At 48.9% G+C, this 13,972-nt stretch overlaps 4 protein-coding genes across 4 annotated transcripts; 2 read left to right on the plus strand and 2 right to left on the minus strand.

The window, feature by feature from the left end:
* Positions 1 to 2,273: 2,273 nt before the first annotated feature.
* On the minus strand, positions 2,274 to 4,107 carry J3D65DRAFT_643242 (uncharacterized protein). The gene is made up of 4 exons (XM_066802075.1): positions 3,351 to 4,107; positions 3,055 to 3,293; positions 2,825 to 2,993; positions 2,274 to 2,766 (listed from the first exon to the last, which is right to left on the minus strand). Exons 1-4 carry the CDS (start codon positions 3,891 to 3,893, stop codon positions 2,380 to 2,382), a joined length of 1,338 nt encoding a protein of 445 aa, XP_066649720.1. The 5' UTR covers positions 3,894 to 4,107; the 3' UTR covers positions 2,274 to 2,379.
* A 2,531-nt stretch (positions 4,108 to 6,638) lies between these two features.
* J3D65DRAFT_562792 (peptidyl-prolyl cis-trans isomerase pin4) lies at positions 6,639 to 7,089 on the minus strand (the record flags this gene model as incomplete). The annotated part of the gene is made up of 2 exons (XM_066797587.1): positions 6,639 to 6,793; positions 6,876 to 7,089. 2 exons carry the CDS (start codon positions 7,087 to 7,089, stop codon positions 6,639 to 6,641), a joined length of 369 nt encoding a protein of 122 aa, XP_066649721.1.
* A 200-nt stretch (positions 7,090 to 7,289) lies between these two features.
* On the plus strand, positions 7,290 to 8,414 carry J3D65DRAFT_233937 (uncharacterized protein). The gene is made up of 3 exons (XM_066794705.1): positions 7,290 to 7,530; positions 7,576 to 8,337; positions 8,406 to 8,414. The coding sequence occupies exons 1-2, from the start codon at positions 7,411 to 7,413 to the stop codon at positions 8,236 to 8,238; spliced, it is 783 nt and encodes a 260-aa protein (XP_066649722.1). The 5' UTR covers positions 7,290 to 7,410; the 3' UTR covers positions 8,239 to 8,337; positions 8,406 to 8,414.
* A 630-nt stretch (positions 8,415 to 9,044) lies between these two features.
* On the plus strand, positions 9,045 to 11,861 carry J3D65DRAFT_233939 (F-box/LRR repeat-containing protein 2). The gene has a single exon (XM_066794706.1). It carries the CDS (start codon positions 9,496 to 9,498, stop codon positions 11,626 to 11,628), a length of 2,133 nt encoding a protein of 710 aa, XP_066649723.1. The 5' UTR covers positions 9,045 to 9,495; the 3' UTR covers positions 11,629 to 11,861.
* Positions 11,862 to 13,972: the final 2,111 nt, after the last annotated feature.

Below are 13,972 nucleotides of genomic sequence, written 5' to 3' on the forward strand. Positions count from 1 at the left end.
ATTACTATAACTAAGAAGTAGATTATATATCCTAAGAGAAAGGCCCTACCTGCTCTATTTAAGTATACTAGAAATACTACTAATTTAAAATCCTAATACTAGAACTAGAAGGGTAAGGGCTCTATTAAGGCCTAGCCTAATTACTATACTAGTAGTAAGGATAGTAGTAATAGTAAAGAAGAAGTTAGGGATATATCTAATAGTAACCTAGATAGAGAGGATAAGGTATTAGTAGATAAGGATACTATAGAGGAAGATATAGCTTATTACTATTATAAGGGATTTTATACTTTTTATTAACCTTACCCTATTAGGCCCTTTAGCTAGTACTAGTAATAAGACTCTAGATAATACTTAACTAGTCTTATTATATAGATACTAGTTCTGTCTAATATATTTTATATTATATAATAAGCTATTTATATATTTAAAGGACTATCCTACTAGAGTATAGGATAGATCTAAGAGTAATAAAAACTAAGTAGTCTAAGTAGTATTAGCCTAATAGGGTACCCTAAGTACTTAATACTATTTTTACTATAAGTATATAGGATCTGTAGGTAATTAGTTTATTAGTAAATATAGTAGATATCTAGGTACCTCCTTATTTCCCTATATACTAATTAGTAGAAATAAGTTTCTAGCTTATACCTAAGGGATTCCTTAATATAGCCTGCTTAGATATAGGAGTATCCTTATCCTTAGTAGTAAGAAGCTTCCTATATAATAAACTACCTAATATTAAGATCTAGACCTTACTAATAGTAGGTACTATTTATAGAGTAGTAGGTAAACCTATAGTATCTAATAAGTATGTCCTTTTACTACTCTACTTACTAGGGGTGCTGCCTAATAGATTATAAGCTATAGGGATAGTGTAATACTATATAAGGGTAGTTTAATAATATGCTAATCCTACTACTTATTAGTATAAATATTATCTAACCTTAAGGGGTCCTAATTAATAGCTTATAAAGTATAGTAATATAGCCTTTCTACTATAACCTATAGACTAAGGTGGTCCTATAGAAGTATACTATACTAGTATATAGGGTTATTAAGGCTATATAGTAGATAATTGTTAAGCTATATTTATTAGTGCTAATTAGTATAATAGTAGGTAAGGATCTCCTTAACTAGCTATATAAATTTTAACCTAATTAGTAAACTAGCTAGATTCTATTCCTGGTTTAAGGTGGTATCCTATATTATATAGTATATAATTTAGATTTTAGTTAGCTATTTACTTATAATAATATAGATAAGCTACTTATAATCCTATAATAAGTAAGGCTTAGATACTTAGTAGCTATAGAAATTAATAGCTAACCCTAACCCTAACCCTAACCCTAACCCTAACCCTAACCCTAACCCTAACCCTAACCCTAACCCTAACCCTAACCCTAACCCTAACCCTAACCCTAACCCTAACCCTAACCCTAACCCTAACCCTAGCTATTAATTAAGTACTAAGTAGCCTTAATAATTACCTAATTAGAATTATCTAAAGTATATAATTATAATATACTACTAATAATTAATAAAAAGTAAAAGTAGTTACTATTTAATCTATATAAAATAACTATCTATATCTTAACTAGCTATAAATAGCTAGTATATATATATATAATAAATACTAAATACTATAAAATATAACTATATATACTATATAGTATACTAGTATATAATAATATATTTTAGACTCTTTCTAGATCTAGTCTACTATCTCTTAGAGCTTACTACTTAGTAAGTCTATTAATCTATTTAAATATAATTTATTAGTATAATATATATATACTAGCTATTTATAGCTAGTTAAATAGTAGATAGTTATTTTATATAGACTATATAATAACTACTCTTACTTCTTATCTATTAATTATTAGTAGTCTATATTAATTTACTCTACTAGATACTATAATAATAGATAGTTATTTTATTTAGACTATATAATAACTATTCTTACTTCTTACTAATTAATTCTTAGTAGTTTATATTTATTATTTTATTAGATACTATAATAATTATAAACTTAATAAAATTTAGATTTTTTAATATATTTAATAACTAGATATTTTATTCTAATATCTTCTAAGATATAATAAAAGTAAAAAAACTTATTAATAAAAAATAAAAAATAAATTATATTCTCTATAAGTTAAGTTAAACTATTAATAGTATTATAGTATTTAGTAAAGTAGGTTATATAGACTACTAATAATTAATAGAGAAGAAGTAGAGTAGTTATTATATAGTCTTTATAGAATAACTATCTACTTCTAAGCTAATTTAGTATAGCTAGTATATATAAGTAGTAAATATAAATTACTAAATACTAGGAAATACTAAAGACGCGTAAGCGCGCGTAATACTATAGACCTAAAGAAGAACTTTTTCCCACCACGGGTATAAGATAGATGTCGACCAAGTCGCGACTACCCGTAGCGACTTAAGAAGCTTATAGATATCAATGAGGTTTTCCGTGCCTCCTATAAGCTTCGGACCGTACATCTTGAACGTGTTTGTCTCGGGTTCATTAGTGACGAAGTAGAGATTCCATCTCGTCCCAGCAACGACGATGGCGGGAAGCGTTGGTACGGGCGCTCTGCCTTGGGCAAGCTGGCGGAAGCGCGCAATCTGAAGCGCTGTACAGCTAAATACTTGCGCATCTGCCCTTGATTTCTCAGTAACGGTGCCGGACTTGGTCTCTATGCTGACAGCGATCGGGCGTCTGCACATGTACTCGAGGGCAGTTGCGTTGAAAGTCTACGGCAGCTGTCAGTTGCGCTATTCTCTTCTGCTAGTCCGAGATTTGTAAACCGACCGGTCTGACGTTTGGTTGGCCTTGAGCAAGCACTGCGTTCCATAGCCGCGGAAATTGTTGCTGACTTGGCAGATCGAGAACGATGGCGTAGTCAACCATGCTGGACGGGTGCAGGGGATTGATGGAGAGTGTCGAAGCCAAGTCTCTAGGGTAAACAGCTGCTCGTGTCCTGTGAAACAATGTCATCAGAGCGGCACAAGAAGAGGAAAAAGTCCCGGATGTGTACGCACACATTGCGCCAGCCCACCCCGTCGAGACCGCGGAGCGCAGTTTGTAACACCGGATAGTGGACCATTTCGTTCCAACACGCTTCGGTTCCCTCTTCCTGGACCAAATCCTTTGAAGCCTCGTAAACGTCGAGAACGTGGTCGAACTCGCGCTCGATTTGACGGTCGTCGCGGTCGTCGACCGCGTAGATGTCGTCGCCGACACCCAAATACTCAAAATGCTGAGTTGCGGCACTTTCGTTCTGTCGGCTTAATCAGCCTCGGTCGCGAAGACCATCCCAACCCCAGAAGCAACTTGCCTTGAGCTGGACAGGAACGAGCCTTTGGGTACTCAGAGACTTTGGTATCTGTGAGAGGAGCCCAAATGCATCCCGACCAAGAACATCAACCTCTTTGCCAGCAATCGTCTCAAGCCCAATGGCCTTCTCGCCCGCCGATATAGACAATTCGATCATGGATTTGACAGGGCTTCGAGTCGAACTGGCCGTCGTCGTCGTGGTTGATTTAGACGAGCGCGATGGCAGCGATGGCGTGCCGCGGGTTCTCTTAGATTGTGGCGGCCTGGGCGTCTCTTCCTCGTCCTGCCTTCCTTGTGATGCATGCCTCTTTGAGGGTGTGCTGGTCGACATGTCAGGTGTGGGCAGGCGGAGACGGCAGCGCTTGGATGGCGGCGGCGGCGACGGCGATTGCGATTGATGGCGGCGCTTGCGTGAGGATGAGGATGAGGATGAAGACTGCTGGTGCGGACGTGGAGATTCGCGATCGTCGTCGACGACTTGGTGGAGCCAGTTGAAGACGTGTTGCTGTTGCTGATGCTGTTCCTGCTGCTCGTACACCGGCATCGGAAATTGAAGGCAAGAGAGTGGATGCAGAGATATTGATTTGGTGAAGCTGCTATATAGCGATGGCAATGTTATATGGTTGGTGGTTGTATGGTTGGTGGTTGGTGGTTGGGTGTTGGTTGTTTACGGTATGATGGGGTGGCGGTGTTGTGCCTGCAGGAGACTGACTGCGGCACCTAGGCGAGTGTCGGGTGACCATTTACCCGCGCGTTTAATCGCTGTGCTCCATTAGCTCGCGAGCCTCACTCGTTAGCCAGATGGCGCCTCATGAGAAAAGTCCTGACCAATGGTTTAGAGTAGTTAGTTCTAGTTTATTCGATGAGCATTCGTCGTTGCCAAGATAAAACAGGTGGTCGCCTAGGCAGCGCTTAGTAATATACGCGGTCCGAGGTCTCAGCAGAGGTCGCCGACGACCTGCTTCAAGTTCTAGTATCTAATTCGATGCCTCTTCCTACTCGACTACCTTCTACTCGTAGCAAAATCGGATGATTGCCATGGATATGACCTGACCTGACCGCGACCACGACTTACGCCTCGACTCATCCATCCTATAGAGTCAAAGCACTGCAACCCTGCCAGCCGGTTTCGACGCAGACCATGGCGCCAAAAGTCGCGACCACAACGCGCAGCGCAAACACCACACTCCGTGGGCTCAAGACGCGACTGAAGACAACGCAGGCCATCCTCGGCGAGGCTCGCGCAAAGCTAGCCAAAATGGAGCTCGGCATCACCCAACTGCAGGACCTCGGGCGCAAGCGGTCCAGTGTCGTTGACGCAGAGCGCGAGCGGCTGCAGCAGCGGAGCGGCGAGCTCAAGGGCCTCGCGCACGAAGCGCACGAGGTGGCCGGCGACGTTGCGGCGAAGAAGCAGCCGGAGTTGAAGAGACTTCCACGGACGCCGCCGGGCAAGCAGACGTTCCAGTATGTTGCACACGAAGCGGGCGGAAACGTCAAGGCTCTTCCACAGCGCGCCACTCTCGACAAACACCCAAACAGCGTTTCCAGCGGCGGCACTTTCGTTGACGCCCACCAGGACCGCATCGACTCGCCCATGAGGGAGGAGAAGCACAAGAGCTGGGGCTCGGATGACAAGGGATTTGTGTCCGCTCGGCAGTCTCTGGAGGATCCGTTCATCGACTGATTCCCGCTCGCATGTCTTTACCGCTCGGCTAGTGGCGCACGGGGATTGTTTCTGCGTTGTGGTCAGCATAGGGGCAAGATACCCGACTCGGAAGGAAATGGTCAGCATCCAAAGGCGTTTTCAAGGTTCGGTATACCCACGGATGAAAGTTGAATGGAGTTTTGCGAAAGTCATACATCTCGCCGGCGCAATTCGATACAGCGGGCAATCAGGCGAACAAACTCAGCCAAGAATGAAGTTCTTTTCGCTTGAATTGCGACTCATAGTGACGGTGATCTGTGAATTTGACAAACAACAACGATTCGAAGCGCACGCCCACAGAGACCTCGCCATAGGCAGACCAAGAATCCGCAAGACGGTGTGCGTATTGAAGGCCGAGTAGCAAGAAATCCAGGAGATGGGGGCGGTAAAGATCCTGCGCATGGTCGTCGGAGCAGAGCGCAAGCAAAATATCGGCAGCGGTCTGAGCCTTCGACGACAGCCGCGGGAAAGCTTGCACATCGTATGTGGAAATTCGTAAAGATCGGAATGCATCTCTGAGGCTTGTCAAGCAGGCATTGCTTTGAGCGGGCTGCTTGGCCACCCGAAGTGATCATGATTAGCCGAGTGGCCTGGCTTCTGGAACCGTAATCCTGAAGGATGCGCAATGCACAAACAAACTGATTGCATGGAAAGGAGATGCGCAAGCAAGCGGCAAGAGGGCTTCAAGGTGGGAGTAATCCACGACAGTCAACTTTGATCTCGTTGAGAATTTGTGACTGTTGAAGAACTTGAGTTGGACGTGAAGGAAACCGACAGCGAAACTCCTCTGGTTCCAAGGAGCAGAAATCAGACAGAAGTACATGTGGAAAAAAGAATCAGAAGCAAAAAGATCGTACGGATGCAAAGGAAACGTTCGGCGCCGGAGCGAGGAGCAAGTACTGCTCCTAATGGCTCGTGGGAATGGAAGTGCGCTGCAGATCAGCTATGCAGCGCGGTTCGATGTAGAGGCATGCTCCAGTGGTTTGGTCAGGATGATTACCATAGACAAATGGACATGATTGATCCAAGACAATGTGATGAAGTCGCTGCCGTCCCCGGCCAAGGTACCCTGTCTGATCAATTCTTCAAAGTCGATGGCAATTCCGTCTTGGGAGCAGCGGTGAAGGTCCTGTAGCGGAAGCGGAGAGGATTCCCGATGGCCAGATTCTCGTGTTGCAAAGAGAAGCGGGAAAAACGTCCATCGTCGCTCGGGAAGCTTTGGAAAGCGATTTCTCTTGAACCTCAGGCACGGCGGACGGGGGAGAAGGAAAAGTGGCTGAGCAGCGGCATATTGAGATGCTCAATACGCTATGCCTTGGCAAGGCCGGGCAGAATAGACCGAGTTGAATAAAGGAGAGTAATGAGAGGAAAGTCAGGGGAATGGTTTGAGACACCGCAAGAGCAAGGCCCTTCGTCCGAGTAGAATCGAGGATCAAGAAAGACCATACCGACCAGCTGACGCTGTGACGACATCGACAAGAACGAAACCAACTGAAACGATTATGGCGCTGGGAGATGTCCGTTCCTCATGAGGGTATTGTGCAATTCAATTGCTTCGTCATCGAGAAATCCACACGCACCTCCTCATTTCCTGCCCTCGACCATGACGATGTGGTAGCCCTCGCTGGTCTTGACCTCTGCGTACTTTGGGTTGCCCGTTGTGCTAGGCTCCAGCTCATACGCAACCTTTTCGAAGTCAGCGAGCAAGCTTCCGCGCGTCTTCCAGCCCAAAGAGCCGCCTAAAGGATACCTATCAGCACAATTCTTCAAACACCGGCTCGCCGCTCCAGCTACCAGGCTCCATGGAAGAAATGAACACACCTTGTCGCGCCTTGTCCTCCGACATCTCCCTCGCTACTTCGTCAAACTTTGCGCCGTTGCGCAGCTTCTCCAAGGCCTCCTCCTTCTTGCTGTGCTTTTCGCATAGGATGTGGCGCACGTTGATGCTGGTTGCAGGCTTGAGCTTGCCGCTGCCCTTGTCGCCGCCGGCGTCTTTTCCGCCCTTGCCGCCAGCCTGCTTGCCTTTGGGCGCCATGATGTTTCGTGTGCTGGTGAGAGGGCGAGGTTGTGGAGTTGTTGGAGGAGCGAGAATCTGTTTGAGACGGTGGGGCTGACGTCGTGGGAATCCGGATTGGCGGCGGGTGGTCATAGCTTCAAGCTCAACACCAGCTACTCGCAGGGCATTTCCAGGCTTCCTGTCAAGATCACTTCTTGCTTCCAGGTTTGCGCTTCCAACATGTATCGGACGGGCTGCGGCGCCCAGATCTTTGTTTGCTGTGGATTGATTGCAGCTCGATAACCGGGCCTTGAGACTTTCCCATCTCCCGACACGAAATCTACAACCACCACCATCGACATGGCCGACAACTTCAGAGGCAAGCTTCTGGAAGCGGCGCGCATTCCACATCTACCGGATGCCATGTACTACATTCCAGACTTCATCACTGAATACGAAGAGGAACAAATCCTGGCCAAGGTATTCCTCCACGGTGTTTCGACCCAGCGCTGCTAACACCAACAGCTGCCGCCAAACCGCTGGACGGTCCTCTCGCACCGCCGACTCCAAGCCCATCCGTCCACACTGACGGCGTCCAACACGCTGCTCGCCGCGCCGCTTCCCAACTATCTGACCACCAGCCCGGCGCCGCTACTCGCGCGCTTCGAGCAGCTCAGCATCTTTTCGCATACGCCGCACCGAGCCCCGAACCACTGCCTTGTCAACGAATATCGGCGCGGCGAAGGAATCATGCCACACGAAGACGGAGCCGCCTACGCCCCCGTTGTTGCAACCGTTAGTCTCGGCGGCACAGTGGTGTTGGAAGTGACGCCGAAGCGGCGCGACGAAGTAGACAAGGACAGCGAGAAAGAGGCAGTCGAGGCATTGGGCCCTGAGGAGCAGCAGCGTACACAGAGAATCGTGTGCGCGCCTCGGTCATTGTTGGTGACTGTGCGGACGGCGTACACAACAACGCTACATGGAATACCCGACGTCTCAGTGGACGAGTTTCTAGGGCCAGGGACGGTTGCGAACTGGGATTTACTGGGACACGAAGCTCGGGAAAAATACCTGGTGGCTGGAGGGCGCAATGAGCGAGGAACAAGAGTCAGTCTGACGTTTCGGGATGTACTCAAGGTGGCAAAGGCGGGGGGACTGGGCAAGCTTTTGGGCGGTGGGAGGAAGTAGCTGTAGACTTGGGGCAGTGTTTTCTCTCCCGACCAGTCAGAAGTGCATGCTTGGTGTTTGGGAGGGCTGGGACATGGAAAATTTCGCTTTGCCAGTAAGGTAGGATGCATGGTGGCCGTCATGCGCACGGTCTAGAGACATGATTGGCTGAGGGATTCTTTGTTCAGGGTCTTATCTACAAGAATAGCCACATGGACTTGATGTTCCCCGACGCAGCTGACGGGTAGGGTACGCTGAAACAGATGGTCGTATGCGAGAACAAGATTCAGGGCGGTAGATAGAGTTCACTGAGCACATGAGTAAGGCGAGTTGAGTTGGGGCAGCGTGTGTTGCGGAGCACATGGACAGACAGCAGGGCAGAGATCTGATGGGGACAGGCACGATAAGGATTGCGCAACATGGCGACATGGCATGCATGTTTCCTTGGACGGATAAAGCCGACGCTGTGAGGCAGCATGATGCGGTGCAGCATGTGCAAAATAAAGAGATGTCAAAAAGGCAGAGCAGAGGGACCCTGCATGGCGGCTCGAGGGCGGGATGCAACCAACGGAACCCAAAACGGCACGGCCAGAGGCGCCACGACGGGTGCGCGGCGCGAGCCTTTGGAGCGTTCGTTTTTCGATTCCTGAGCAGAGGGAGGGCGGGCGACGATGACGATTGGAGTGGATTGTTGGAGCAAACATGACCTCGAGCGTGACGGTGCAGCTCACCTCATGATCCACCAGGGCGAGGGGCACGTGGCTGCGAGAGAGCCGGGCGGCGTGTGGGATGGATTCCTGGAGAAGATAGCGATAAGGGCTTCCTCTGAAGTCGAACAGAAGATGTTATTTACTCTTCTTCCTCTCTCTCTCTCTCCTGACGTGCCCAGTGTCTCACACAAACTGAACTCATTGCTAGCAGAGCAGGGCATCCAGTGGGCAGCTGCACTTGGGCCTTGGGCTGACCTGACCTGTCTCTGAATCCCAACACCCCGCTTCGCTGCATCACATCGCATCCCCATCTCCATCCCTCATCCCCGGCTTCTCCTCTCCAAGCCTCGCTACCGCTGATTCATGCCTCTGCGGCTCCCTCTCCAACCTCCGCTGCCTGGTTGTTCTACTCCTCTGTACTCCACGCTGTCTTACCAACCAGTCAGCTCAGCTCATCTCGTCGCATCTGTCCGCACTTGTCCCCGAACGTCTCTCGCTTCATAACCCGCCTGCCGCTTGCAGCTCCTCAAACCACACCACCCGTCACCCGCACGCCATCTAGCCGCCAATGGACCAGCCCACGTCCATCGACGCCGTCGTCCAAACCGCTGGCGAAATCGCTCCCGTGTCCCCCGCAAACTCCCCGACCGATGCCATACCCATCGACCGCCCCAAGCTAAAGGGCCGTCACAGGATCCTACAAGGCTTGCAGCGCATGGGCTCGTCGCCCTCTCTGGCGAGAATGGGCAGAACACCTTCGTCAGGATACCGCGGTGGAAAGGCCTCCATGTCTTGCGTTTCTCTGTCCTCCGCGGGCTCATACGGTCATTCCTACGGCAGCTCGTGGTCCTCTGAGCTGTCCAACGGCTATTCGACCGCACCAACCTCTGCTTCGAGCACTCCTAGCCCCGATGTCCAAGCCTTTGACAACGTCCGCATACGCTTCGTCGATGCTCCAAACAGTCCTTCGTCAGTCCCTCTGCCCTCTGATCTCCGGCCAAACTCGAGGGCGGGCGCCTTGCCGGGAGTCGACGAGGATTATTTTTCCAGGCCAGCCAAGCAGATGAAAGCCCACCAAAGGCGCCCCAACTTCAACTTTTGGGCCGACATGCCCCACGAGCTCCGTATAGAAATTCTCAGCCATCTCAAGCCCAAGGAAATCGTTTGCGCTTCTTCCGTCTCTAAAAAATGGCTCGAAATGTGCTTCGATGGGCAGCTTTGGGCCCGACTGGACACTTCTGAATTCTATCGCGACATTCCTGCCGACGCCCTCGTAAATATTATTACCACTGCTGGACCCTTTGTCCGAGACCTCAACCTCCGCGGATGCGTACAATTACGGGACCGGTGGACACAAAAAGGACTGTCGGAAGCTTGCCGCAACTTGGAGAACTTCTCGCTCGAGGGTTGCCGCATCGATCGGAGTTCCATCCATTGCTTTTTGCTACAAAACAACCGCCTTGTTCATATCAATCTTTCCGGGCTCGCAGGCGCCACGAATGCCGCCATGAAAATCATCGCCTCGCACTGTTCCAAGCTCGAGCACCTCAACGTATCCTGGTGTAACAATATTGACACGCGCGGACTGCGCAAGGTTGTCGAAGGTTGTCCCAACCTGAAAGATCTTCGCGCTGGAGAGGTGCGAGGCTGGGACGACGTCGAGTTCATGAACGAACTGTTTACAAGAAATACGCTGGAGCGACTGATTCTCATGAATTGCGACAGCATCAATGACGACTCGCTGGCCGCTCTCGTCGAGGGTATCGACACCGAAGTGGATGTTTTGACTGGCCGCGCCATGGTGCCTCCCCGGAAGCTCAAGCATCTCGACCTCACACGATGCCGTGGCCTGACGGATGGCGGTATCAAGAAGCTGGCCTACAATATCCCATATCTCGAGGGCCTTCAGCTTTCCAAATGCGCCGTCCTGACTGACGCCTCGCTGCAAGCTCTTCTCCCGACACTTCCCAATCTGACGCATTTGGACCTTGAAGAGCTCGACGAGCTGACCAACGTCACACTGCAAACTCTCTCCACATCGCCTTGCAAAGCGCAACTGTCACATCTCAGCATTTCCTACTGCGAGCTCCTCGGCGACGCTGGCATGCTCCCTGTCCTCAAATCCTGCACCAAGCTCGAGACACTCGACATGGACAACACGCGCATCTCGGATCTTGTGCTCGCCGAAGCCGCCGCCATGATGCGCGCTAGGAACCGCGTTGCACGACCGCTGAGTGGGACTGAAAGGCCCTGCACCGGCCTCCGCATCGTCGCATACGACTGCGCCAACGTGACATGGACTGGAATTCGCGAAGTGTTGTCGCGAAACGCCGAAATCACGACTCCACCGCGGTCCACGACTACCGACTCCACGACTGTGGCGGCCCCTGCCTATCCCCGCGAAATCATCCAACTCAAGTGCTTCTACAACTGGCAGCCGACGGTCGACGAACACACGAAGCGCGTGCTGCGCGGCGAATTCGCGTCGGCGGCGCGCCTGGAACGCAAGTGGGCCGACTGGATGATGATGAACGAGGAGGCAGGCGTCGGCGGAGCGGGAAACCGCCGACGCAGAAGGCGCGCACGCGAAGCCCAGGCACTACATGCTGACGAGGAAGAGGGCGGCGGCCTGCTCGTTGGCGTGGGCCAGGGGCGCAGGAGGAGAGCGCGTAGCGGCCCCGGTGGCTGCGTTGTCATGTGAATTGACTCGTGTCCTGTGAATAACGAGCATTCGGACTGATTGGATTCGAAATGAACCCACTGGCATTTTGGGGCGGATTGGCATGGGCGTGCTCAGCATTGCTCGCGACGCACGAACGGCACAAGCGTTTGAACGTCTGTATGTACGACATCAAAGCAGGCAAGCATCACAGGCCCGGAGGATATTCCTGGCGGACAGACGGATGATGGACATGGAGATGGATACGTTTCGAACATATCGCGGCTTTTACGGCGCAAACGCTACACGGCAATATCTATCGGTATGCCGCACGATTGACAGCGGGCAGGTAGGAGTTGTTCCTTTCTCTGCATTGGACATGTTGTCTTCCCCCATTTACACTGGACGCGTGCGACGCAGGCAGGCAGCCGGGGAGCATTCATTGGGTTTTCTTTTTCCTCCTCACTACTATCAACAACGGCGAAATGACAAGATGGTACGGATTGGGCTGGGTTTTGTTTCGTTCACTTTTGCCTCGGTCGGTCGGTCTGGTTTGGACGAACGGACGGACGGCTGTTTTCTCCCCTGTGCTTGGTCTCCTATTTTCTTGCGACCTGTTGTTCCTCGATGGAATGACGGGCTGGGCTGGGACGCGGTGCAGGGCTGGCTGGGTGGCTGGGTGACTCTATTCATAGAAATTCCCATTCTTTCTGCACACTCCCGCGCTTCGCTCGATGATTGATTTCGCGTTCACTCTGCTGGGTATGGTTCATTGTTCTATTCGAAGAGGGCAAGGTTTTCGTGGCACATGAGAGTAGTCTGCGCGAAACGAGTGCCCCTGGTTTGCTCTCTCCCTCCCCTCCCCTTCAGTCCTCTCCGCAGCCCCGGTCATACTCTACGAATATCCTCGGGCTAACAGAATAATCAGGTACAGAGCCTCTGCGGATAATCCAACCGCCGTAGTGACAAGTAGCTTATTCCCGCAGGTAGCGTATTATGCACCCGTCACGCCACTCCCTCGCGGCCTACCTGTCACTATCTTAAATCTGTGCGGAGCCTACGTCCGTATGTACATACAAAACTATGAATGTCCGCGCATGTACGTCACGCTGTCAACGCGAGCCTAGAGCGACCTACTGCACGCGTGCTTCGTAGAGCTAGCGGCGCGCATACGCTACCTTCTTTGGCAGCACGCGACAGATGCGGCGCTTCGAGCGCCGGCGCGCTGGCGGGTGACGTCACTAGCCGTGCATGGTGGGAAAATGTCTGGAAGACTAACGCGGTTTGGGGCTAAGGGTGTGGGAGTAGGTAAATAACCCGAGTGGTGCGCTAGAGAATCGCATGGCGTGCGGCGGAGAGGTTAAGATGCTTCTGCATGAACCGAACAGCTTGAGGGTGGTAGAGTTGGGGGGTTTTGGCCAGTTAGCGTGCCTGCAAAGGGCGGAAATATGGGAGAGGGAGGGAGAAAGTGAGGGTCGCTGATCTGGAGGCCTGAAGTGATTGCTCGCTGCTTCCGTCTGGCGGACACGATCGTAAGGTGTCCCGCATGGATGGGTCAGTTGCCAAAGATTTTGGGCTGCTAGGCTTTCCAGTCTAAAGAAGCGGGTCAGGACCAGCAACGTGATAGGGCTGGTTAGAGAAATTCTTTAAAGGCTGAAATTGACATTCTTATAGTAAAGGACTACTATAGGAAACCTTTATATTAAGTATAGGAGAGGAATAATCTAGGAGCAAGTAGTATAGTTAATAACTTAATAAGTTATATAAGTTATATAATTAAATTATATAATATAATATAATATAATTAATTAGGTACCTTCTAGTTTAGGTAATTAATTAATTCTATACCTCTAATTAATTAAATTATATTACTAAGTTACTCTAATTAATTAAAGCTATAGTATTAAGTTTTTTACTCTTAGACTAGGCTAAATTTACTTATTTATAGCCTTTATACTACCTCCTTATATATATACTAATTTATCTATATACCTAATTAATATATCCTATAAATAAGATAATAAGTCTATTTCTTCTTATTATTCTAATCCTTACCTTACTCCTCTACTAATAGCTACTATAATATAGTATCTACTATATTTATAGTATCTATTAATACCTCTACTTACTTAATAGCTACTAGTAGTAGATAATAATAATAATTATATTTTAAATATATTCCCTAACCCTTTAATAAATACTACTAAGGAAGGATATAATATAATACTAGATAAATAGAAGTACTTCTCTTAGATAATAGAATTTAGAGGCTATATTAAGATAGCTATAATATAACTATATACTAATTAAACTTAGGAATATAGGTTTAATATAAAGGATAAGACTAATATAAGAAAATAGATATATAAGATCTATTATAACTTAT

The sequence above is a fragment of the Phyllosticta citribraziliensis genome (assembly GCF_038025025.1).
Source record: "Phyllosticta citribraziliensis strain CPC 17464 chromosome Unknown J3D65scaffold_20, whole genome shotgun sequence".
NCBI classification, from domain to species: Eukaryota; Fungi; Ascomycota; class Dothideomycetes; order Botryosphaeriales; family Phyllostictaceae; genus Phyllosticta; species Phyllosticta citribraziliensis.

What these genes read in the sequence shown, in the direction of transcription:
- J3D65DRAFT_233939 (XM_066794706.1), top strand. Translation starts at nt 9,496, where the DNA reads ATGGACCAGCCCACGTCCATCGACGCCGTCGTCCAAACCGCTGGCGAA.
- J3D65DRAFT_643242 (XM_066802075.1), bottom strand. Translation starts at nt 3,893, where the DNA reads ATGCCGGTGTACGAGCAGCAGGAACAGCATCAGCAACAGCAACACGTC. An exon ending in TCGTTCCTGTCCAGCTCAAG is followed by an intron (nt 3,294 to 3,350) that starts GCAAGTTGCTTC and finishes TTAAGCCGACAG; the next exon opens with AACGAAAGTGCCGCAACTCA. An exon ending in GCCAACCAAACGTCAGACCG is followed by an intron (nt 2,767 to 2,824) that starts GTCGGTTTACAA and finishes CAGCTGCCGTAG; the next exon opens with ACTTTCAACGCAACTGCCCT.
- J3D65DRAFT_233937 (XM_066794705.1), top strand. Translation starts at nt 7,411, where the DNA reads ATGGCCGACAACTTCAGAGGCAAGCTTCTGGAAGCGGCGCGCATTCCA. An exon ending in AGGAACAAATCCTGGCCAAG is followed by an intron (nt 7,531 to 7,575) that starts GTATTCCTCCAC and finishes TAACACCAACAG; the next exon opens with CTGCCGCCAAACCGCTGGAC.